The sequence below is a fragment of the Homarus americanus genome, unplaced genomic scaffold, assembly GCF_018991925.1.
Source record: "Homarus americanus isolate GMGI-L3 unplaced genomic scaffold, GMGI_Hamer_2.0 scaffold32929, whole genome shotgun sequence".
NCBI lineage: Eukaryota > Metazoa > Arthropoda > Malacostraca > Decapoda > Nephropidae > Homarus > Homarus americanus.
Genome location: NW_024737097.1, coordinates 21,990,425 through 22,015,255, shown reverse-complemented (window position 1 = coordinate 22,015,255; position 24,831 = coordinate 21,990,425). Strand labels below are relative to the sequence as shown.

At 43.6% G+C, this 24,831-nt stretch overlaps 3 protein-coding genes across 3 annotated transcripts; all 3 read right to left on the bottom strand.

Annotated features, from left to right (window-relative positions):
• Positions 1-1,745: 1,745 nt before the first annotated feature.
• Positions 1,746-4,163, bottom strand: LOC121873326 (AF4/FMR2 family member lilli-like). Its single transcript, XM_042376843.1, has 3 exons — positions 4,076-4,163; positions 2,801-3,130; positions 1,746-2,470 (listed from the first exon to the last, which is right to left on the bottom strand). The coding sequence occupies exons 1-3, from the start codon at positions 4,085-4,087 to the stop codon at positions 2,171-2,173; spliced, it is 642 nt and encodes a 213-aa protein (XP_042232777.1). The 5' UTR covers positions 4,088-4,163; the 3' UTR covers positions 1,746-2,170.
• A 2,230-nt stretch (positions 4,164-6,393) lies between these two features.
• LOC121873137 lies at positions 6,394-7,916 on the bottom strand (the record flags this gene model as incomplete). Its single annotated transcript, XM_042376453.1, has 2 exons — positions 6,394-7,269; positions 7,617-7,916. Coding segments are annotated over 2 exons (606 nt in total), but the record flags the coding sequence as incomplete, so codon positions are not given.
• A 5,841-nt stretch (positions 7,917-13,757) lies between these two features.
• On the bottom strand, positions 13,758-16,386 carry LOC121873325. The gene is made up of 3 exons (XM_042376842.1): positions 16,287-16,386; positions 14,659-14,991; positions 13,758-14,456 (listed from the first exon to the last, which is right to left on the bottom strand). Exons 1-3 carry the CDS (start codon positions 16,296-16,298, stop codon positions 14,106-14,108), a joined length of 696 nt encoding a protein of 231 aa, XP_042232776.1. The 5' UTR covers positions 16,299-16,386; the 3' UTR covers positions 13,758-14,105.
• Positions 16,387-24,831: the final 8,445 nt, after the last annotated feature.

Here is a 24,831-nt window from a genome sequence, read left to right as displayed (position 1 = left end):
TCTCGAGTTTCTTGTAACGACCTTAGGTATAATGAAACCGTAGATCTGTTACCTATAGTTTGCCATCTACACATTTCATAAGTAACATTCTAATTAAAGTTGTTGCAATAGCAATAGTCTGACTAGAAGTAAAAGTATTAAAGTAGCAGTAATAGCTGCAGTAGTCACACAAAATGGAGCTCTCTAGTAGTCTTGTCACCAGAAATACGAGTCAATAAAATAAGATATTAGCTGAAGATGGTTATGTAGAACTGAAGTGATGAGAACCTGAATTCAGTTTCCAGAGCTTTCAGGAGAACAAAACGGGAATTCACTATACTTAAAACTAAATAATAAGAAAGGGACGTTTTTCTATTAACGTGACTCAATAGAAAGCTTTTTCTCATAATTTTTTCATGTTTTTGGACTAGTGAATATAATTACTAACCTTGTTACGCGTTTAAAGACCTTTGTTGTTGAAGGGCAGTAATAACGTTATAACAACTACAAAGTCAGTGGGGTTTTAAGAGGAATTATCCGTTCCTAATTCTAAAGCACTGAGTCATATCGTAAAAAGACACTACTGCACAACACAATATTCGTGTGGAGATTTGTGAAAAATATTAACAACGAGAAGTTCCATTAACTTCATGACAGGGGGATCATGTAGAGCTCATAACCGAGCTCAGTCAGGTGTGAGGACGCAATTCACAGTCAAGCGATTCTCGATCATAGATATTATGATCTATTCACACGGTTCACTTTAATGTTTGGAAGAACATTTCATATGTAGTCGTAGTTTGGTGGGGGCTACATGAAACTTGAGATTTTGCCATTTTTATAATGGATTAGTCTTTCTTGAGTCGTTGATAAGAAATTTATCCGCCTGCAAAGCGATAATATTTCTCTATTAACTCTTCGAAATTCATCAGTATAATCTAAACAATGTCAAGCCAATTATACTGTTGGCTGACATACCTCGCAAGTTCGCAACACATCATTTGATTGTTTTTATGGAAGCTCCTCGTTGTTAGTCAATATTATTGCCGTTTCATTGCCGTAAAGGTTACTAGTACGTCATTATATTTTTCATGTTTTCTTGAAACTCTATGTTTTCCTTCTATCATCTGAATATCACGTAAGTCTGTCGAATGATTGTGAAAGAGTATATTCTGGTTTTATATCATGTGGGTAGCAGTTTGACTCTTATCTCAGACTTCACAAATATGTTTATGTACTGTATCTGATCCACGATGTTGACCTCGGCCCTTTACATTTACGTATAATATATAATAACTCGAGACTAAATCGTTGGGGTTCCTTTTGCTTTGAGAATTAAAGTCTAGAAATGGGAATAATATGACACATCGGTTTATTCCACCTCAATGTTAATATATAGGAATTATGATATGTGGCAATTCTGCCTGTGTACAAGTTGTTTGTATAGTTTAACATAACAGGCCACCACTTAATGTATTTATCGCTCTAAATCCAATTTTGTATAATTCTCACTGACGATAAGGACAGAAGTCCTTTTTCCCTTTATAAGTCTTTGCTCACTCATAACATAGCATTTCAACATTAGGAAAAACGTACAGTGGAAGTGAACAAATATTACTTGTGTATAAATAAATAAATTAACACATACAGTATATATATATATATATATATATATATATATATATATATATATATATATATATATATATATATATATATATATATATATATATATATATATTATTACGGAATAATTCATACAAATGTCAAAGTAATATTAATTTTAAATAATTTTATATTCTGTATATATTCGCGTTGAACAAGCAGTGCCGAGGACAGGTGTAGCCTGTGGTCGTGGTGAGAGTTGGTGCAAGACTTGGTGATAAAACAAAACACAGGGAGGGAAGGAGAAAAGGTGTGGGCAGGGGAGGGGTTCAGGAATAGGTAATAGGCAGTCAAGTTCAAGTGATGGGTTGGATCAAGTGGTAGGATTGGCAGAATCAGAATATGGATAAACTCAGGTGATAGGCAAACAGGATCAGATAATGAGAAGGATCAAGTGGTATATTCAGTGTACAGTACTAAGAAAGCCAGGTACTGTTAATATTGCGGTGAATAGTTTCGGGTATAGTAAGGGTGAGTCAGGGAGGTGAATAAACATTACACTCTTAATCCTTAACTTGACCTATTTTTAAGCTTGGCCTTCAGCACCAATGCCAGAAGCACCAGCTCCTGCGGGCGGGTCAAAAGCTGCAGGGTTGCTCTGAAACTCCTGAAGCAGCTTTAACTCCAGCTGTTTGCGACGGCGATCAAATTCACCCTTGCGAACCATCTGAAGTTGCTGTTGCTGTTGCTGGTTTTGCAAGAGAAGTTCCTGCTGTTCCTGAACGTCCAATAGTTCAGCCAAGTCATGGCCGAACTGATCTAAGACCTCCTCAACCTCGCGGCCATATATGTCAGTGAAGCGCGCCGTGCCATCGACGTCAACGAACTGTAAGTCAATAAATGTTATAAAATTGTTTATCCTATTGTATTAGTTTTTCGTGACTTAAAAACATTAAGTACATTGCAGACATATTCCTTCAAGAGTTAATGTGAATTATTCCAAACGTTTGTGGAAATATTAATCAATCATCGTTTTGGGGATTAATTTGGGAGCACTCACTACAGAGGAATGCAGTTATTAAACATTTCAGTAGCCAGGGGACACAGAAGCAATGGGTAAATGAGGAGATAAAGAGGTGTTTGTTCTTGAATACTGGTGCTAAGATTTGAAGACTGTTGGTTACCCAATAAATATAAAAAATTAGTCGGCACTTACCACTCGGAGGTGTGGGTGTGTGGCAAGCACTTTGTTGGCGTGTTGTACCACCATGGGGTTAACAGGGATTGCTGCTTGGTTATTGAGGCCAGGACCGAAGAAAGATGGATTAAGAGGAGTTGCACCAGTTGCAGCAGGCGCAGTGGTAGGGGATGCAGAAGGCTTTGTAGCAGTGGCACCTGGAGCGGGATCGGTAGCAGGGGAGGGATCAGCAGCAAGGGAGGGATCAGTAGCAGGGGAGGGATCAGCAGAGAGGGTTGTAGCGTCTTCGGTGGCGGCAGTCTGCGGTTTTGCAGCAGTCATGGTGGCTGCTGCCAGAAGGACACACACCTGGAGAAACAAACACTGGTGTTAGTTATAGTCTCACTGGAGGGACCGTTCACTGTGGGACCTACCCACCACCTTACACAACTGAAGGAACTTTACCGACGCTTTTCCAACTGATGGGATCATGGAGCTTACCACTGGGAGAACCTATCCATTACTTGTGCCAATGACAACAACTGCTACAGCGGAATCCTCTACATAATAGTAACACTAGGAATTATAAAGGAAACCTACTGTTAGTGTTTAGGAACGAGCCTCTATTCCGGGAACCGCAACCACATAAAAGTAGAATGAATAGAATAGATTTTAATAAAGAAAATATAAATCATGTAAAACAGTCAGTCCTCTTGGTATTCGCTCGTTCTTGTTCAACCTTTTTATTGGGTTTTATTAATGCAGGATTTCACTGTAGGAATGCAAGTGAGTGGTGTTGTGATAATGGCGTTCACTTATTTCAATGCAGGGCATTGTGAAAATGCTATACGAATATGAAATGTGTGATAACTAAATTATGCTAGCCCATCGCGAAGGATTAACCTGTTTGTCCGTTTAGTTTCAGTTAGCGTAATATCTAGCGTTAGACTAAGGGAAAGACTAAAGAATATGATTTTTTTTTGTAACAATAAGACAATTATTTCTCAAATGTGAAATCTCGTACTTATTACTGCAGTAAAAGGAAGTAAAATTTCATATATTAGTGAACATCGATAATGTCTTTGCGTTGATTTCTCATAACTAAAGTTAATGAAACTTGTAGGCTTGACCATAACTGATACTACTCCTGCTCGGCCACACTAACCGTCACTGCGACACTTACCGCTGAATATTAGCGCTACATCAACGTTATGCCAACAATTTAACATTAAATGAACGTCACACAAACGCCACAAGAACACCACTACACCATCACCACATTGCACAGCTAATCCACAATGCTCCTCAACTTACAATAATCCTCATGATGAAGCTTGAGGTTTGTGGTAAGACTGAATGCAAGGAGGAGTGCGGTGCCCGCCTTATATACCAGACTGCGCCAGACCCAAATGTCAGCGTTCGCCATCACTCTTCACCTTTACTGTAGTCTCTCCATTATCCTCCACCAGTCACTCTCCGCCCTTCACACACCGCCGATTAACATTAACCCGTCACACTGTTCTCATATGATGTAATTAATATGAAGGAAAGTCATTGTGGTTCTAATGATGTTATTACGATTATTTTTAGTGATATTATCCCAGTATATCAGGTGACGTAACTTACTCCTTTTAAAGTGCAAAAAATTCAATTTGTTAAAAGACGTTCGCACTTAATGAATGTTATTGGTCTCTTTGGTTTGGCCGACGTCTCGATTAAGATATTAAGAGTTTAAGTGTTCGTAAGTGTTGATTTGAGAAAAAAAAAACGTATTGTGATATGAGGTCAAAGATGTATAATTTCTATTCTTATTGAATTTGAATTTCTGTAACTTTTCTATAGAAGCTGTTTGTTTTTTATTTGTTTTCAGTTCCATTTCCGTTAAGTTGTTTAACCTTTCTGAAACTTTTTTTTATTCTCCCGACAGCGTTTGGTTAATGAGTTTGGCTTCTGAAAATTAAGGATAACCATAGATACATAAGTGTGTGACGCGAGTGAAAGTAGATCCTTTAGGCCTAACTGCCTGCAGGGCAATGTGGGCACAGCACACCGTAGACTTAGCCTTTTATTGTTACTTAAGGAGGCTCTGTGGACGGAGTTGCACTCAACCGCTTTTCCTACCACGGTCTATAAAGTTAGGTACCCATTCGCAGCTGGGTGGACGAGTGGTGCCCCGCAGGTGAACAAGGAATCCTTAGGACAGAAGGCGAGTGCTGTAGCCACTCGGCCGCCCCGCAACCTGTTACACGTGTATAGTCAGCCAGTAAGTTATTATTATGGCTACACTGATGAACAATATGTAAACAGACGTGTGTAGTTATGTTGTCTTGTTATGGCATATGTTTGACTGTGGTATAATTCCCTTCAGATGAACAAGAGTCGTTTATAAGTATCGACACTCTTACCTTATCCTTCCTTGCAAATTCTATCATTATTTTTCGTTAGACAAATTAACTCGGTCTCATATATTCTAGCTAATAATAAACATCCTAACAGCGACAACAGGTACGATGAGAAAGGAGATTTAATGTACTAATGGATGATAATATGTTGTGCTTTCCAGAAGCTCTTTATTTTCCTTTTTCGATCACTGGAATATCACGTACTGCTGTCGTGGGTTTGTGGTGTAATAAATATCGAGGTAAATATTACACATACTTCAGCAGGGCTACCGCCTGGTCTTGTATTAGGTAGGTAACAGGGCTACCACCTGGTCCTGTATTATGTAGGTAACAGGGCTACCACCTGGTCCTGTATTATGTAGGTAACAGGGCTACCACCTGGTGTTGTATTATGTAGGTAACAGGGCTACCACCTGGTCTTGTATTATGTAGGTAACAGGGCTACCACCTGTATTATGTAGGTAACAGGGCTACCACCTGGTGTTGTATTATGTAGGTAACAGGGCTACCACCTGGTGTTGTATTATGTAGGTAACAGGGCTACCACCTGGTCCTGTATTATGTAGGTAACAGGGCTACCACCTGGTGTTGTATTATGTAGGTAACAGGGCTACCACCTGGTGTTGTATTATGTAGGTAACAGGGCTACCACCTGGTCTTGTATTATGTAGGTAGCAGAGTAACTCTCATCTCAGAAAAAATAAAACTTCGCTTCAAAAAGACGTCGATATATTTTTACCTAGCTGTCCACGCATGTTCATATAATAGCTCATCCATGATGTCGACTTAACATTTACAAAGAATACGTAAACTTTCCGTTAATAAATGACAAGAACTAACTTTAATTAAGTCCTGATCCGTATATATTAGAAATATCTTACCTCTATAAATGTGCGTACTGGAATAAGTACCACAATTTATAAATTCGAGATGTCTAAACGGATGGGTTCTTTATGTTTCGGAAATAAAAGTCTTAAGAGATGGGAAGCATCTAATATGGTGAATTATTCTTCCATAATTATGATTAATTATATATGTTAATCTCTGTCTATGTACAAGGTTGTTTGCATAGTTTAACATGTGACCACTTAATGTATATATCGTAATGAATCCAATTTTGTACAATTCTTAGTGACGTTAAGGGTGGAAATCTACCTTGATAACCCTTTTCTCACTCATAATATAACATTTCAACACTAAGCAAAAGGTACAATGGAAATAAAAAAATAATGTTTGTATATATTTAATAATTTATTACGAAATAGTTTTACAAATGTCAAGGTAATTTTGACTTTAAATAAATTAAAAATATTACGTGTATAATTGTGTCAGACTTGCACTGTCGAGGACAGGTGTAGCCTCTGGTAGTGGTGAGAGTTGGTGCAAGACTTGGCGGTACAGTAAGACAACACAAGGATGGAAAGGATGTGGACAGGGTAGAGGTTCAGGAATAGGTAATAGGTCGTCAGGATCAAGTGGGTGAAAGGATCAACTGGTAGTCTGAGGAGATGAGGCGAGTGGGAGGATCAAATGATAAACTCGCAAGAACGGATAACCGTGAGGATTAGGTCACTGGATGAATGAAATGATAGACTATTAGGTTCAACTGATGGGTTGGATCAAGTGGTAAGGTTGGCACGATCAGGTGATGAAGAACATGAAGCAACATACTGTCAATATTACAGTAGTTAGGTAAGTGGGAGGACTTTCCGGATGCACTGCTAAGGTAGACAAGAAGTGATGATCTTATGGGGAATAGTTACAGCAAGAGTGAGGGAGGGTCAGGGCGGTGAATAAACTTTACGAACTAAATCTGTGGCCACCAGCGCCAGAAGCACCCATTCTTGCTGGCGGGTCAAAAGTTGAGGGGTTGGTCTGGAAATCTTTCATCAGCTGCAACTCCAGCTGTTTGAGACGGCGCTCAAATTCTCTGTTGCGAGTCGCTGTTTGGAGGAGCTGCTGTTTCTGACGCGCATCTAAGAGACGCTCCTGCTGTTCCTGAACGTCCAAGAGTTCGGCCAAGTCATGGCCGAACTGATCTAAAACCTCCTCGACCTCGCGGCCGTATATGTCAGTGAAGTGCGCCGTACCATCGATATCGACGAACTGCAAGTAAAATGATGTTAGAAGGCTGTTTCTATAGTCACACTTTTTTCTCGAGAAAAACACAATAAATGTAATAAAAAGAGTATCTTCAAGAGCTAAATGTGAATTATTCCAAAATCTTGTGGAACTATTAATCATTCCTCTTGTTTTGGAAAAATTTAGGAGAACTCATAATCATACGAGGACTCGTCTGAAAGCTATGCATATGTTAGACATTTAAATAGTCAGGGAACACAGAAGCAATGGGTCAATGAGGAGATAAAGAGGTGTTTGTTCTTGAATACTGGTGCTAAGATTTGAAGACTGTTGGTTACCCAATAAAGATAAAGAAATAAGTCAGCACTTACCACTCGGAGGTGTGGGTGTGTGGCAAGCACTTTGTTGGCGTGTTGTACCACCATGGGGTTAACAGGGATTGCTGCTTGGTTATTGAGGCCAGGACCGAAGAAAGATGGATTAACACGAGATGCACCACTTGCAGCAGGCGCAGTGGTAGGGGATGCAGAAGACTTAGCAGACGTTGTTGCAGTGGCACCTGGAGCGGGATCGGCAGCAGGGGAAGGATTAGCAGCAGGAGAAGGATTAGCAGCAGGGGAGGGATTAGCAGCAGGGGAGGGATCAGCAGCAGGGGAGGGATCAGTAGCAGGGGAGGGATCAGCAGCAGGGGAGGGATCAGCAGGAGGGATCAGCAGCAGGGGAGGGATCAGTAACAGGGGAGGGATCAGCAGCAGGGGAGGGATCAGCAGCAGGGGAGGGATCAGTAGCAGGGGAGGGATCAGCAGCAGGGGAGGGATCAGTAACAGGGGAGGGATCAGCAGCAGGGGAGGGATCAGCAGCAGGGGAGGGATCAGCAGAGAGGGTTGTAGCGTCTTCGGTGGCGGCAGTCTGCGGTTTTGCAGCAGTCATGGTGGCTGCTGCCAGAAGGACACACACCTGGAGAAACAAACACTGGTGTTAGTTATAGTCTCTCACTGGAGGGACCGTTCACTGTGGGACCTACCCACCACCTTACACAACTGAAGGAACTTTACCGACGCTTTTCCAACTGATGGGATTATGGAGCTTACCACTGGGAGAACCTATCCATTACTTGTGCCAATGACAACAACTGCTACAGCAGAATCGTCTACTTAATAGTATCACTATAGGAATCATAAAGGAAACCTACTGTTAGTGTTTAGGAACGAGCCTCTACTCTGGGAACCGCAACCACATAAAAGTAGAATGAATAGAATAGATTTTAATGAAGAAAATATAAATCATGTAAAACAGTCAGTCCTCTTGGTATTCGCTCGTTCTTGTTCAACCTTTTTATTGGGAATGAAAGTAAGTGGTGTTGTGATAATGGCGTTCACTTATTTATCTGCAGAGCATTGTGATGATATAATGTGTCAAATAAATTGTGCTAAGACATCAAGAAAAGTTGCTTATGCATTTTTTTGTTAAGCTGAGGAAAACATAAGGAAGACGATAATATGTTTGGTGAGACTTCAACCACTTTTTTTTTATTAAAATAAAAATAAATTTCATATTTTATTGAAATTGAATAACACCTTCATGTTAAGTTATCATAAATGGAATGAGTGTAACGTGTAGGTTTGACTAATTGAAATCATTCCTCGTTGGTAACATTAACCATATCTACTACATCGTGCTGTATATTAACGCCACACCAACTTTATGCCAAAGCCACATTTATTTTAAATGAGCGACACACAAGCGCCACAATATAACTTTTTATCACCACCACACTACACCGCTCCCCCATAAGGCTTCTCAACTTACAATAATCTTCATGATGAAGCTTGAGCCTCGTAGTTGGGACTGAATGCAATGAGGAGCGCGGCGCGCGCCTTATATATAGTTCCAGACTGTGCGCAAGACTCAAATGTCAGCGTTCACTATCTCTCTTCACCTTCACACTCTACTCATTACTCTCCAACAGTCACTCTCCGCACTTCACACACCACCTATCGTTATCTACCTCCCTCACTCCACCCATCCCACTTCACCCATTACACTCCACCTATTACACTTCACCCACCACTCAGTATCTATCCCATTTCAACTATTACACTTTACCAATTAAAAGAAGGTGTAATATATGTGAAACTGAGTGTGGTTGTTTTCCACCAAAATATCAATTACAGTACTTCTAAGGCTCTATCCCCTTATGTCTAATGTGGGTTAACGTATTCCATAATAATACTCAAATATTCAGTTTTTAACAGAAAATCACAAATCAGGTAAATTTTCTTTTTGATGGTGTTGGTTGTTTCATTTAAAAATGTAAGTCACCTTCTCACCACTTTTGCCGTGTTGAATCGGTCAACACAGGAAAACATGTACAGTATCTCAAAAAAATATCTGCCAGGATGGGTCCGATGACTTCCGAAATGCTACATGCAACTCGTGATGTCCCGGGAGGGTTGGCATGCGTGGTTCTGTGGCATACTGATCCAACTACATTTGGTAACAAGTAAATACTCATTGCATCACTTAAGATAAACTATATACCAAATTAAATGTATCCCAATATCTATCATCCGTGGTCTCATAATGCATCACTCAGAGTGTGGACAGAAAATTTTTTGAGATATTATACAGGATTACAAATACGAGTATAACATATTTTATTTTATTTTTATTAAATTGAAACATCTGCAAAATTTCTAAAGATAGCCATTGTTATTTGTATGTGTCAGATTCTAATTTCATTAACTTATTTCACTTTTGTAAAACATTTTTTATCACCGGTTCTCTCCAGACTGTGTACTTGAGGAGGTCAGCTTATGTAGAACTGAGTGAGTTTGTGGATATGAACGCGTGTGAGTGAGGTGTTTACCTTCACCTTCCTCAGTATCTGGTTATGATAGGTTGCCATCCTGGCCTGGCTTCTGGGGGCCCTATATTTATATCTTCTTAGCGGTGATAGTTCAACAGTGTAATTGCTCCACGCCTGTTACCATCGTCAAACTAAAGGTGGATTTTATGTAATGGTTATTTCCCTGAAAGTCTAATTTCTGCAGTATTTGAACTGATATATGAGGAATTCTTTTTAGATCTATCTATCTTTCTATCTATCTATCTATCTATCTATCTGTCTCCTGCTAGTGTAACATATTGAAGAAGAACAAATCATTTTTACGAAACGTCTGTAAGCATGTGCACGAATCACATGTTGATGATGTTCACCGACACTCAGACACTCGTACACAAACACTCAATGCTTGTGCACGTACACCCAGACTTTCGTACACATGCACTCGTATACTTGTGCATGTACCTTAAGACACTCGTGCACGTATCCTCAGACACTCGTGCAGGTACCCTCAGACACTCGTGCGGGTACCCTCAGACACTCGTGTAGGTACCCTCAGACACTCGTGCAGGTACCCTCAGACACTCGTGCGGGAACCAACAGACACTCGTGCGGGTACCCTCAGACACTCGTGCGGGTACTCTCAGACACTCGTGCGGGTACCCTCAGACACTCGTGCAGGTACCCACAGACACTCGTGCGTGTACCCTCAGACACTCGTGCAGGTACCCTCAGACACTCGTGCAGGTACCCACAGACACTCGTGCGGGTACCCACAGACACTCGTGCGGGTACCAAGAGATACTCGTGCGGGTACCCTCAGACACTCGTGCGGGTACCCACAGACACTCATGCAGGTACCCTTAGACACTCGTGCAGGTACCCACAGACACTCGTGCGTGTACCCTCAGACACTCGTGCGGGTACCCTCAGACACTCGTGCGGGTACCCACAGACACTCGTGCGGGTACCAAGAGATACTCGTGCGGGTACCCTCAGACACTCGTGCGGGTACCCTCAGACACTCGTGCAGGTACCCACAGACACTCGTGCAGGTACCCTCAGACACTCGTGCAGGTACCAACAGACACTCGTGCGGTACCCTCAGACACTCGTGCGGGTACCAACAGACACTCGTGCGGGTACCCTCAGACACTCGTGCAGGTACGCTCAGACACTCGTGCAGGTATCATCAGACACTCGTGCACGTACCCACAGACACTCTCGTGCAGGTACCCTCCAGAGCACCCTAATACTCGTGCAGGTACCCTCAGACACTCGTGCACGTACCCTTAGACATTCGTGCACGTACCCTCAGACACTCGTGCGGGTACCCTCAGACACTCGTGCGGGTACCCTCAGACACTCGTGCAGGTACCCTCAGACGCTCGTACAGGTACGCTCAGACACTCGAGCAGGTACCCACAGACACTCGTGCAGCTACCCTCAGACACTCGTGCGGGTACCCTCAGACACTCGTGCAGGTACCCTGAGACACTCGTGCGGGTACCCTCAGACACTCGTGCAGGTACCCTCAGACACTCGTGCAGGTACGCTCAGACACTCGTGCAGGTACCCTCAGACACTCGTACACGTACACTCAGATACTCGTACACGTACACTCAGATACTCGTACACGTACACTCAGATAATCGTACACGTACACTCGGATACTTGTACACGTACACTCAGATATTCGTACACGTACACTCAGATACTCGTACACGTACACTCAGATACTCGTGCACGTACACTAAGATAATCGTACACGTACACTTAGATACTCGTACACGTACACTCAGATATTCGTACACGTACACTCAGATACACGTACACTCAGATACTCGTAAACTCAGATAATCGTACACGTACACTCGGATACTCGTACACGTACACTCAGATATTCGTACACGTGCGCTCAGATACTCGTACACGTGCACTCAGATATTCGTACACTTACATTCGGATACTCGTACACTCAGATAATTGCACACGTACACTCAGATATTCGTACACGTACACTCAGATACTCGTACACGAACACTCAGATACTCGTGCACGTACACTCAGATAATCGTACACGTACACTCAGTTACTCGTACACGTACATTCAGATATTCGTACACGTACACTCAGATACTCGTGCACGTGCACTCAGATAATCGTACACGTACACTCAGATTATTCGAGATATTCGGACACTCAGATATTCGTACACGTACACTCAGTTACTCGTACACGTACATTCAGATATTCGTACACGGACACTCAGATACTCGTACACGTATACTCAGATATTCGTACACGTACATTCAGATACTCGTACACTCAGATACTCGTACACGTATACTCAGATTATTCGAGATATTCGTACACGTACACTAAGATACTCGTACACGTACACTCAGATACCCGTACACGTACACTCAGATTATTCGAGATATTCGGACACTCAGATATTCATACACGTACACTCAGATACTCGTACACGTACACTCAGATATTCATACACGTACACTCAGATACTCGTACACGTACACTCAGATACTAGTACACGTACACTCAGATACCCGTACACGTACACTTAGATATTCATACACGTACACTCAGATACTCGTACACGTACACCCAGATACCCGTACACGTACACTCAGATACCCGTACACGTACACTCAGATATTCATACACGTACACTCAGATACACGTACACGTACACTCAGACACTAGTACACGTACACTCAGATACTCGTACACGTACACTCAGAAACTCGTATATGTACACTCAGACAAACGTACTGTTGCCGATATATACTCTCGACACGCCTGGAAGCATCTGAGACAACATGAACAAACATTAAGTCCAATAATCATGCATACTCCCCCCCCCCCCTGTATAAGTAACACTTTATTGTACCCTGCTTTATAGAACACGCTGTCGGAGATTGATACATTCTAACACGATCTGATATGTCTTTATGACTACAGTGCCAGACGTGTCGTGAGTACATGGTCAAGAACGCTACACAAAAACACCTGTTAATACTTAGCGTGTGTTTATTTAACGCTCAGCTGAATACTGACTACAAGGGCTTGTTGACCCGCATGCTTGAGAGATGCTCCTACAACCTCTGTACTCCCCTCGTATTTCCTCCCTTATTTTTGAAAATCTCTAAATTATTATAAATTCACACGTTAAGTAAAACCAAACTGAAGAAATTTGCAAATAGTGATATACTGTACTTCATAATTATTTAGCAAGTATAAGTGGAATATAATACACATAATTATGTTTTGTGCCCGCAGGCTCTATGCGTGCCAGACACACATACGAGTACACGTCATAAATGACTGAGCTGTTGTGAGTTTATTGGACGGGCATATGCTTGGAATATGATGAAAAGATTAAGCTTAAGTTGAGGCGGGATCTATATGTATAAGAAAGATCTTAGAGTAAGTACAATTGCCACCAAAAAGTAGGAACAAAAATTAATTCGAGAACCTAGAAGTCTGAAGACGCTTCACTGTTGTGGACGGGGTCCCTTGTTTTGAGAGTAAAGGTTTAAAAATTAAAATTAAAAGTTGGTTAGAAAAGAATAGCCTTAGCATTAATGTATGCATGATCTATGAAAATTCCCTTATCAATTTTAAGCAAATGAAACAAAATCAATTTGTACATTTATATGTATTTATTTATTATGAAATAATTTATACAAAGATCAAAGTGACATTGAATACCATTATTAGCTTTACGTGTATAATGGTGTTAGACTTGGTGTGTCGAGGACAGGTATAGCTTGTGGGAGTGGTGAGGGTTGGTGCAAGACTTGGTGGTAAGACACCTGACATGATTGGGGGAGGGGAGGGTAGGGGAAGGGTTGAGGAATAGGTAATAAGCAGGAGGGATCAGGTGTTAGGTAGGCAGGGTCAGGTAGTTAGACAAATAGAAGGGAAATGAGAGTACTTGAAAGGTAGCGGGATCATGTGTAAAAAAAAAAAAGGTCTGAGCGGGGGAAAACTACCCACTGAATCTATGGCCTGATTGTGTCTGAGATGTGCCAAGTCCAACACCAGCGCCCAAATTACCACCTGCGCCCAAACTTGCTCCAATGGAGGGGTCAAAAGCTGTAGGGTTGGTCTGGAATTGCTGAAGCAGCTGCAACTCTAGCAATTGGCGACGGCGGTCAAATTCTCTCTGGCGAGTCTCTTGGAGAAGTTGCTGCCGCTCTAGCTGGGCATCGAAGAGACGCTCCTGTTGCTCCTGAAGGTCCAAGAGTTCGCTCATATCATTGCCAAAAGGATCAAGAAACTCTTCAACCTCTCGGCCGAACATGTCAGTGAAATGCGCCGTGCCATCAATGTCAACGAACTGAAAGGAAAGAGATGTTTGTATTAATTATTCTACATATTTTTTCGGATTAGTTTGGGAGAACTTGTATTCAATAAGAGAACTCGTCTGACAAGACTACAGAGAATATTAAGTATACAAGCAGTAAAGGACCACAAATCAATGGACTTCAAGAGACGAAAACAAATGCTATATTAGTTAACAAGTGAACGAAAGAACTCACCACTCGATAGTCGGGGCGCATCTTGAGCACTTTCTGGGCGTGCTGTGCCACGAAGGGGCTAACGGGGATCGCCAGAGGGTTGTTGAGGCCAGGACCGAAGAAACCTCTGCCTAAATTTTGTTGTTTAGAAGCCTGAGTAGCTGCACTACCTCCGGCAGGCGTTGAAGCAGTGGGAGCAGCAGGAGCAGAAGCAATAGGACTGGGATCAGCAGCGAGGGTAGCAGGTACTTGGGCAGTGTCGGCCGTTTGTTTCCCGGGTCTTTGATTGAGTATGGTTGAGCCTCTGACGATTTGTGCAGAGCTCGTACCGGCAACTGCCAGCAGTACACACACCTGGAGAAACACCACATTTGTTACCTCACCTGCACCACCGACGTAGGATATCAACGAGGAAATTTTTCACTAAACAAAAAAAGAAAGCTGACACTGAAAGAACCTGCCGCTGATGGACCCTACACACTAAATGAACTATGAAAATCATTATGAATTTTCATCTTAAAATATTAGGTACTAGACTCGTCTCCGGGAGGTACACAAAAGTATGTATGTATGCATGTATGTATGTATGTATGTATGTATGTATGTATGTATGTATGTATGTATGTATGTATGTATGTATGTATGTATGTATGTATGTATGTATGTATGTATGTATGTATGTATGTATGTATGTATAATGGGATCCCAAGAAGATTAGCTCTAGGCTCATTTCATCTTGAGATTAACCTAACCTGACCTAACCTAACGCCCCAATTCGTTAGGGGGTTCTGATTTAGTCAGTGAAATATAAATAAGTATAAATGTAAACATGGCGTTGTTAAGAGATGTGTAACTTAATTAGCTTACCTTAAGTGGTTCACTAATGTAACCACACTGATAACCAATTTGAATGACATCACACTAATACCGAAATCCTACCATAACCAGATGCTTTTAGTCATTTTAGTTATGAGAAAATAGTTTTTTTTTTTAATTCTGATTATATTTGGTCAAAATTTTCTAAAACTAGTATTATTAGTGTCGAGTTAGTTATCATAGCCAACCAGAACGACGTAGCAAGCCACAAGGTCTTTCTAAGCAACTTTATATAACTGCTTGAACATCTTTTTAGATTTCTGTCTAAGCAAAGGTCACTCTGGTACTGTAATTAAATGTTATCATGCAAACACTACTAAATATTATAATTACACGCTGCTTGTGATAATAATTAGTATCAGTGTGTGTGATTACTGACTTGTGCCAACACCTCTGGATAAATGTATCTCTGTGTCTAGTGGCCGGAGAGTATTTGACGTCTTGTTTGTAAAGGCAAGGTAAGTATACTAAGATATAATGTCATCTGTTGCAGCAGTGAAGACAGGAATCTTTGTATGGAAAAAAAAGTATTTCTTTTTCTGGTGAAATATCTTAGAGGTGAGATCTCGAGAAGAATATTATCAAAATATTTAATAACCAGTGTCACTTGTTTTGTTTTCTTCTTTCGTTGTTGGCCACACTAACCATCATCACAAACTTATCACGTCACGTCAGCTCCTCATTAATTTTATATCTACGCCACACTCACACATCACTAAAATTTTCCACCTCCACCACAATGCACGATGACTCCACAAGTCTTTCCAACTTACAATAATCCTCATGATGGAGATATGTAGGAGCGACCGAATGCCAAGAGGAGTGGAGCGCTCCCCTTATATACCTGCCGCGCTCTACACGTAAATGTCATCGCGCTCCATAATGTTTTTGTTTGCGGGTATCCAAGGTGACGTTTTTGCTCCCCTGGCAGCCCAGTCGGGAAGTGCCCCATCTCCTGCAGCGCCCCCACCTCGGTCGAGGGTGAATCCCTTGACTTTAGTGGGATGCTGTCGTAGGTGTGTGTAGAAGGGGTTTGGGTGTGTGGTGGGCGATGTGGGTGTGTGGTGGGGGGTGTGTGTGGGTAAGTGTGTGTGGGGGGAGTACTTTGCTATACCTATACTCGCCCTTTTTTTCGCATTTCAAACATGTTTAGTTACCCTTAGCATTGTACTGTATCTAGGAGTATCACATGTACAGTCCTAGAGCTTTTTTCCGCCTATCAGTCAAGGCGCTCTTTACCTTCCCTTCGATGCAACTTTACCTGTTGTTAGCGATAACCCAGTGTCAAAGATCTGAGGTAGTTTGGGATGACTGGCAGTGTCTCCCTGCCATGTTCCTCACCACCCCCGTGTGTGTCAGGTGATGAGTAGTGGCTGACACACTACAGTACATAATTTATACATCCCTTTTAGCGTCAACCTCCTTACAGTCACCCGAGGGAACTATCATCCCACATGCTGCGGGAGCAGCATGTGCACACACAGAGGTGGACTGACTGAATAAGAGAGATTTCTAGCAGCTTGATAATTTAAGTCTAGTGAGAACTTGTATTTTACCAGTTTTCTCCTGCTAGTTGCCCTTGCTCATGTGACATATTTAGTTCAAGTGTCGAAAAACCGGAAGAACTGATGCCATCTTGCAGCATCATAGTCGTCTTTGCTCTCATTTTCACTGGAGTCAACAGATAACATTTTTGTTAGCGTTTTTAGGGAATCAAGTTTCAAGTACTACATACAACTCTAGAAGGCAGTGAAAGTTTGGTCTCTATATGAAGATGGTGTTCAGTTTAACATTCTCCTGTAGTGTCTATGACTGAGCAACACAACATGCTATAGTCACCAACAGTCCCGGGCATGAAGGCATGATAGACCAGCTGACAATACCTGGCCAGTTGCTGAGACCTACAGCTTTGGAAATATAGGTCATGTTAAGTACTAGTGTCAGGAGAACAGTACTAATGTCAGGAGGACAATACTAGTGTTAGGTAGACAGTATTAGGGTCAAGAGGACAGTATTAGTGTCGGAAGGGTAGTACTGGTGTCAGGAGGACAGTATTAGTGCCAGGACAATATTCGTGTCAGGAGGGCAGTATTGATACCAAGAGTACAGTATTAGTGTCAGGAGGACAGTATTAGTGTCATGAAGGTAGTGTCTGTCAGGAAGGCAGTATTAGCGTCAGAAGGACAGTATTAGTGTCGGAAGGGTAGTACTGGTGTCAGGAGGGCAGTATTAGTGCCAGGACAATATTCGTGTCAGGAGGGCAGTATTGATACCAAGAGTACAGTATTAGTGTCAGGAGGACAGTATTAGTGTCATGGGTAGTGTCTGTCACAGTATTAGCGTCAATTATCAAGAAGGCGGTATTGATATTCGTCAGGGGAACCAAGAGTACAGTATTAGTGTCAGGAGGACAGTATTAGTGTCTGGAGACAATTTCAATTATCAAGAAGGCGGTATTGATGTCAGGGGAACAGAAGTAGTGCCAATAGTGCCAAGGGGACAGTAGCAATGCTAAGGGGACAGTAACAGTGCCAAGGGGACAGTAGCAGTGCCAAGGGGACAGTAGCAGTGCCAAGGGGACAGCAGCAATGCTAAGGGGACAGTAGCAGTGCCAAGGAGACAGTAGCAGTGCCAAGGGGACAGAAGCAATGCTAAGGGAACAGCAGCAGTGCCAAGGGGACAGTAGCTGGGCTAAGGGAACATTACCAGTGCCAAGAGGGCAGTAGCAATGCAAATGGGACAATGATAGTCCCAAGGGGACAGTACCAGTGCCAATGGGACATTGGGAAGGCCAAGGAGACAGTAGCGGCGTAAAAGAGACAGTAATTGTGTTAAAGGGACAGTAACAGTATTATGGGGACAGTAGTGGTGTAGAAGGGACAGTGATAGTGCCAAAGGGACAATAATAATGCTAAAGGGATAGTAGCAGTGCCAAGGTGACAGTAGCGGTGTAGAAGGAGCAGTAATAGTGCCAAAGGGACAATAATAATGCTAAAGGGATAGTAGCAGTGCCAAGGTGACAGTGTCAACGCCTGGAGGAAGTATCAATGACAAAATGATAGACAGACAGACAGAGAGACAGAGTGTAGCCATAGTCGTTCCCGTCAATAACTGGTAACTTTAAGATACATACACGTCCTGTGAGACACTGGGGGTAGTGGGAGGAGGAGGAGATAGTACGGTAAAAAACTATATTTTGACTCGTTCTTAGATTTTTTACAATATTAGGTGAACCCATGTGAGCCAAGTATCTCTCTCTCTCTTAATCTTAGAAAGAGTTTGAAGACGTAGGTGAATAACAAGTCAGCAGAAAGTCATGTGAGAGTGAGGGGAGGAGGGGAAGGAGACATCGAGGAGACCTGGTCAGCTAGATTGAGCTATCCCCCCCACCCTCCCTCTACGGTACATGAGGCGAAATATCAACTTACACACACACAAAAAATACTTTTTTCTCTGTTCCAGTAAATTAATTACCATCGTGGAGGCTAACATCTTGTACCTAATCACCTTCTAATCCGACACTCCACTCCAATGCTCTACTGCTTACTGACCCCAACGGTCCACTCCAGCTCTCCATCTCCTACTCCAACGCTCTAACGTCTACTCCAACGCGCCACCCCCTTCTCTAACGATCCACTCCTTACTCCAACGCTCTACCTCCTCTTCCAACGCTCCGCCTCCTACTCCAATACCCCACCTCGTACTCCAACGCCCCACCTCCTACTCCAACGCTCTACCTTCTACTCCAACGCTCCACCTCCTACTCCAACTCCCCATCTCCTACTCCAACGCTCTAACGTCTACTCCAGCGCTCCAGTTCCTACTCCAACGCTCCACCTCCTACTCCAACTCTCCATCTCCTACTCCAACGCTCTAACGTCTACTCCAGCGCTCCAGTTCCTATTCCAACGCGCCACCCCTTCTCTAACGATCCACTCCTTACTCCAACGCTCCACCACTCCAACGCTCCATCTCCTACTCCAACGCTCTAACGTCTACTCCAGCGCTCCAGTTCCTACTCCAACGCTCCACCTCCTACTCCAACTCTCCATCTCCTACTCCAACGCTCTAACGTCTACTCCAGCGCTCCAGTTCCTATTCCAACGCGCCACCCCTTCTCTAACGATCCACTCCTTACTCCAACGCTCCACCACCTATTACAACGCTCCGCCTCCTACTCCAACGCCCCACCTCCTACTCCAACGCCCCACCTCCTACTCCAACGCTCTACATTCTACTCCAACGCTCCACCTCCTACTCCAACTCTCCATCTCCAACTCCAACGCTCTAACGTCTACTCCAACGCTCCGGTTCCTACTCCAACGCGCCAACCCCTTCTCTAACGATCCACTCTTTACTCCAACGCTCCACCTCATACTCCAACGCTCCACCTCCTACTCCAACGCTCTACCTTCTACTCCAACGCTCCACCTCCTACTCCAACTCTCCATCCCCTACTCCAACGCTCTAAGGTCTACTCCATTGCTCCGGTTCCTACTCCAACGCGCCAACCCCCTTTCTAACGATCCACTCTTTACTCCAACGCTCCACCTCATACTCCAACGCTCCAGCTCCGACTTGAAAGCTCCAATGCCTTCTCCAACGCTCCACTGCTTACGCCAACGCTCCACTTCCTACTCCAACGTCCAATTGCCCACTCCAACGTTCCAGTTCCAGTCGAACGCTCTTCCTTAAAAGGGTGAACGAGAGAACTAGGAATCTATAAAAATAAAAGGACGTGTCTGTCTGTCTGTCTGTCTGTCTGTCTGTCTGTCTGTCTGTCTGCAGCTCCAAAACGGAAGCAGTTAAAGACTTGAAACTTTTACCCATATATTGCGTGGGTCCCAGGGTTGTGCACCTTGGTATTACTATTGACCACGGATCCCCGGTTGGTCCAGGCAAGAATTATAAATTTTCCCCAATAGAGATATCACCACGGTGATTGTGGGAGGTGGTTACCCGTGTCAGGGAGGGCAAACTCTGACAATCAAGGTTAAGTCAGGTTAGGTTAGAGTATGTATTTACTCTACACTCTCTTATTCTGTTCATTAATATTATTATTTTTTTTTTGCCAGTGTTAATATTTTCATAAATATTAAGGCTAACCTAAACTAACCTAACCTAACCTAACCTAATCTAATCTAATCTAATCTAACCTAACCTAACCTAACCTAACCTAACCTCACCTCACCTCACCTAACCTAACCTAACCTAACCTAACCTAATCACGTGAGTTCAAAGGAGCTGATCAGCTGACTGGAGAGGTTCAGAACTGAGTAGAGACGTACAGAAGTATGTGGGCAAGTTCAGCACTTAGTGAATAGGCTCAGAGCTGAAAGAATAGGTTCAGAACTGGACTGCATAGTATCAGAACTGGATTGCATAGTATCAAAACTGGACTGAATGGTATTAGAACTGAACTGCATAGGTTCAGAACTGGACTACATAGTATCAGAGCTGGACTACATAGTAGCAGAACTGGACTAAATAGTATCAGAGCTGGATTACATAATATCAGAGTTGGACTGCATAGTGTCAAAACAGGACTACATAGTATCAGAGCTGGACCGCATAGGTTCAGAACTGGACTACATAGTATCAGAGCTGGACTGCATTGGTTGAGAACTGGATAGCATAATATCAGAACTGGACTGCATAGTATCAGAGCTGGACTGCATTGGTTGAGAACTGGACAGCATATTATCAGAACTGGACTGCATAGTATCAGAGCTGGACTGCATAGTATCAGAGCTGGACTGCATAGTTTCAGAATTGAACTACATAGTAACAGAACTGGACTACATAGTATCAGAGCTGGACTGCATTGGTTGAGAACTGGACAGCATAGTATCAGAACTGGACTACATAGTATCAGACATAGACTGTATAGTATCAGAACTGGACTGCATTTGTTTAGAACTTGAGTGGAGAGTTCAAAACTGGACTGCATAGTATCAGAACTGGACTACATAGTATCAGACATAGACTGTATAGTATCAGAACTGGACTGCATTTGTTTAGAACTTGAGTGGAGAGTTCAGAACTGGACTGCATAGTATCAGAACTGGACTACATAGTATCGGAGCTAGACTGTATAGTATCAGAACTGGACTGCATAGGTTCAGAACTTGAGTGGAGAACTTTGGTAATATACAGTAAAAATCTGTTGACAAAGGTCAAGAAGGTTGTCTTACCATACTCGGATAACCACAAAGTGTTTATGATTGAGGAACAGTATGGTGTTCTCGTAACAACATCCTGCATTGTCGCCAAATCTATTCACTGGGGCGTCTTGTCCTTGTTTGAGACTGAAGATATGTGAAGCAGGATGATTTGAACTGATTGAGGTTATATGATATAGGAAAAGTACTTTGTGGTAGGGATAGTGTAGGTTAGGGGTGAGGAAGACAGATATAGTGTCGACTAGGGGTGAGGAAGACAGATATAGTGTTGGTTAGAGGTGAGGAAGACAAATATAGTGTGGGTTGGGGGAAGGAAGGGAGTGATAGTGTGCCACCACCACCACCACCTGCTACACCAACCGCCACCACCTGCTACACCCTCCATCACCCGCTACACCCACGCCGCTGCTGCCGCCGCCAACACCACCGCCACCTGCTACTACCACCACCACCTGCTACAGCATCCCTCTCACGTAGGCCTTAAAGAACATGACAAAGCTGATGCCCTCGCCAAACTCGCGTCTAACAAGGACACTGTTGAATACAATCTGGGTCTGTGCAAAAAACCCTTAAAACTGTAATCGGAAAAGAACTAGTTGATAAATTGACGCAAGGAGACAAGTGCAAATAGGAAATAGTCAATCTAATGTTTACTATGATGAAATGCATCCAGTGAAGTATGTATATGGAGCAAGTAACAAGAACATTAGATTAAAAGATGTTGTAACCGCTCGACTAAGGTTAGGATATAAGTACCTCTGGCAGTTTGCCCCTCAGGCAGATGTGAACAAAACTAAATAAAAAGTGTGCGGCCACACACTCAAACACTACGTCGTTGATTGTGTGAAGATAAAACCTTTTAGGGACACGTCCAAGCACACTGTGTGAAATTGCACAGGACTTCATCTGTAATAACAAAGTAGCTGACATATGGAGACGGTATCCACTTCTTTGCACTTGGTAGCAAAGTCAATTCCTATACTGTACTGTAGAACTAAGCACAGAATGTGCTTAAATACTTCTCACGTAGATGTGAATAACGAACTGGGCGGCCAGGCATACTGCCTCACTCACACTGCTGTACTCACTCAGTTGTGAATAAGTCACCCTTATATGTACAGAATTAAACAAACAATGTATTTGAAATACTCTGTAACATTCACTGTCATATATGCTGACCATTGGGGTCTGTTATACAAAACCTTTGTGACTTCTACCGTGTAATTCTTTTGCGCTACCATTCACAGGATGAGTATGGGGTGCACAATGAACTACCCTCTAAACGTTGCAAATTAAAAAAAAAATCTCCACCACCATCACCAGCTGCTACCATCCACCATTACAACCTGATAGCACAACTACTGCTGCCGTTTTCGCCGCCGCTGCCACCGCCGCAACCTGCTACACCCAACAGCACCACCACCACCACCTGCTACACATACACTACCACCACCTGCTACACCCACCAGCACTACCTACTACACCCACCACCACCACCTGCTACAAACACCACCTTCACCACCACCACCTGCTACACACACCAACACCACCTGCTACACACACTACCACCACCCACCCCACCACCACCACCCACTACACCCACCACCACCACCTGCTACCCACCACCACCACCTGCTACACCCACCTGCCACCACACCACCACCACCACTACCCACCACCACCACGTGCTACCACCACCACCACGTGCCACCACACACCACCACCACCACCACACACACCCACCACCCACCACCACCACACCCACCACCACCACCTGCTACACCCACCACCACCACCACACACCACACCACCACCCACCTGCACCCATGTGCACACCACCACACACCACCACCACCACCACGTGCTACACCACCATACCCACCACGTGCTACACCCACCACCACCACACCACCCACCACCACCACCACCACCACCACCACCTGCTACACCACCACCACCACTGCTACACCCACCACCACACACCACCACGTGCTACCCCACCACCACGTGCTACACCCACCACCACCACGTGCTACACCACCACCACCACATTGCTACACCCACCACCACCACCACCACCACCACCTGCTACACCCACCACCACCACACACACCCACCACCACCACACCCACCACCTGCTACACCCACCACCACCTGCCACACTCCACCACCACCACCACCACGTGCTACACCACCACCACCACGTGCTACACCCACCACACCACCTGCTACACCCACCACCACCACCTGCCACACCCACCACCACCACCACCACCTGCTACACCCACCACCACCACCACGCCACCTGCTACACCCACACCCACCACCACCACCACCTACACCCTACACCCACCACCACCACTACACACCACCACCACCTGCTACACCCACCACCACCACCACCTGCTACACCACACCACCACACACCACCACTTTACGCCCACAGTCTCACCTTGACCTCCTCCAGGTAACATTTACACCATTAATTTGGGCTGACGTCAATTTTGTCCTTCTGTCACATTTCCTCTTATTTATTTTTTCTATTTAATAACAGTGTGAGTCACCTTCATCATGCTGCTGTTCTTGATACTGTGTGTGTGTGTGTGTGTGTGTGTGTGTGTGTAATAATAATAATAATAATTAACGGTTTATTGAAAATTCTGCAGCCCGAAGGCTGAAAATATACATTGGACATAAATGACTTATTACATACATTGGTGGTTTAACAAAAGCTTTCATTAGAGAAAGGTAAAGGAACATACAGTGAACATACAGATTAATGTAGGTGTTGAACAGCAAACTCGTAGTGTAGTAACTCCCTCCCAGATGGTGTTAGGAGGAACTCACGTGGTGTAGTAGTTCCCTCAGATGGTGTTATGAGGGACCTGGCGTGGTGTAGTAATTCCCTCGCAGATGGTGTCTTGAGGGGCCTCACGTGGTGTAGTAATTCCCTCACAGATGGTGTTATGAGGGGCCTGACTTGGTGTAGTAATTCTCTCACAGATGGTGTTATGAGGGACCTCACGTGGTGTAGTAATTCCCTCACAGATGGTGTGATGAGGGACTTGACGTGGTGTAGTAATTCCCTCACATATGGTGTTATGAGGGACCTCACGTGGTGTAGTAATTCCCTCAC

Bases quoted from the DNA above. Each gene is read 5' to 3' on its own strand.
- LOC121873326 (XM_042376843.1), bottom strand. The intron at 2,471-2,800 runs GTAAGTGCCGAC...ATTGACTTACAG, and splicing joins CACACCCACACCTCCGAGTG to TTCGTTGACGTCGATGGCAC.
- LOC121873325 (XM_042376842.1), bottom strand. The intron at 14,457-14,658 runs GTGAGTTCTTTC...CTTTCCTTTCAG, and splicing joins TGCGCCCCGACTATCGAGTG to TTCGTTGACATTGATGGCAC.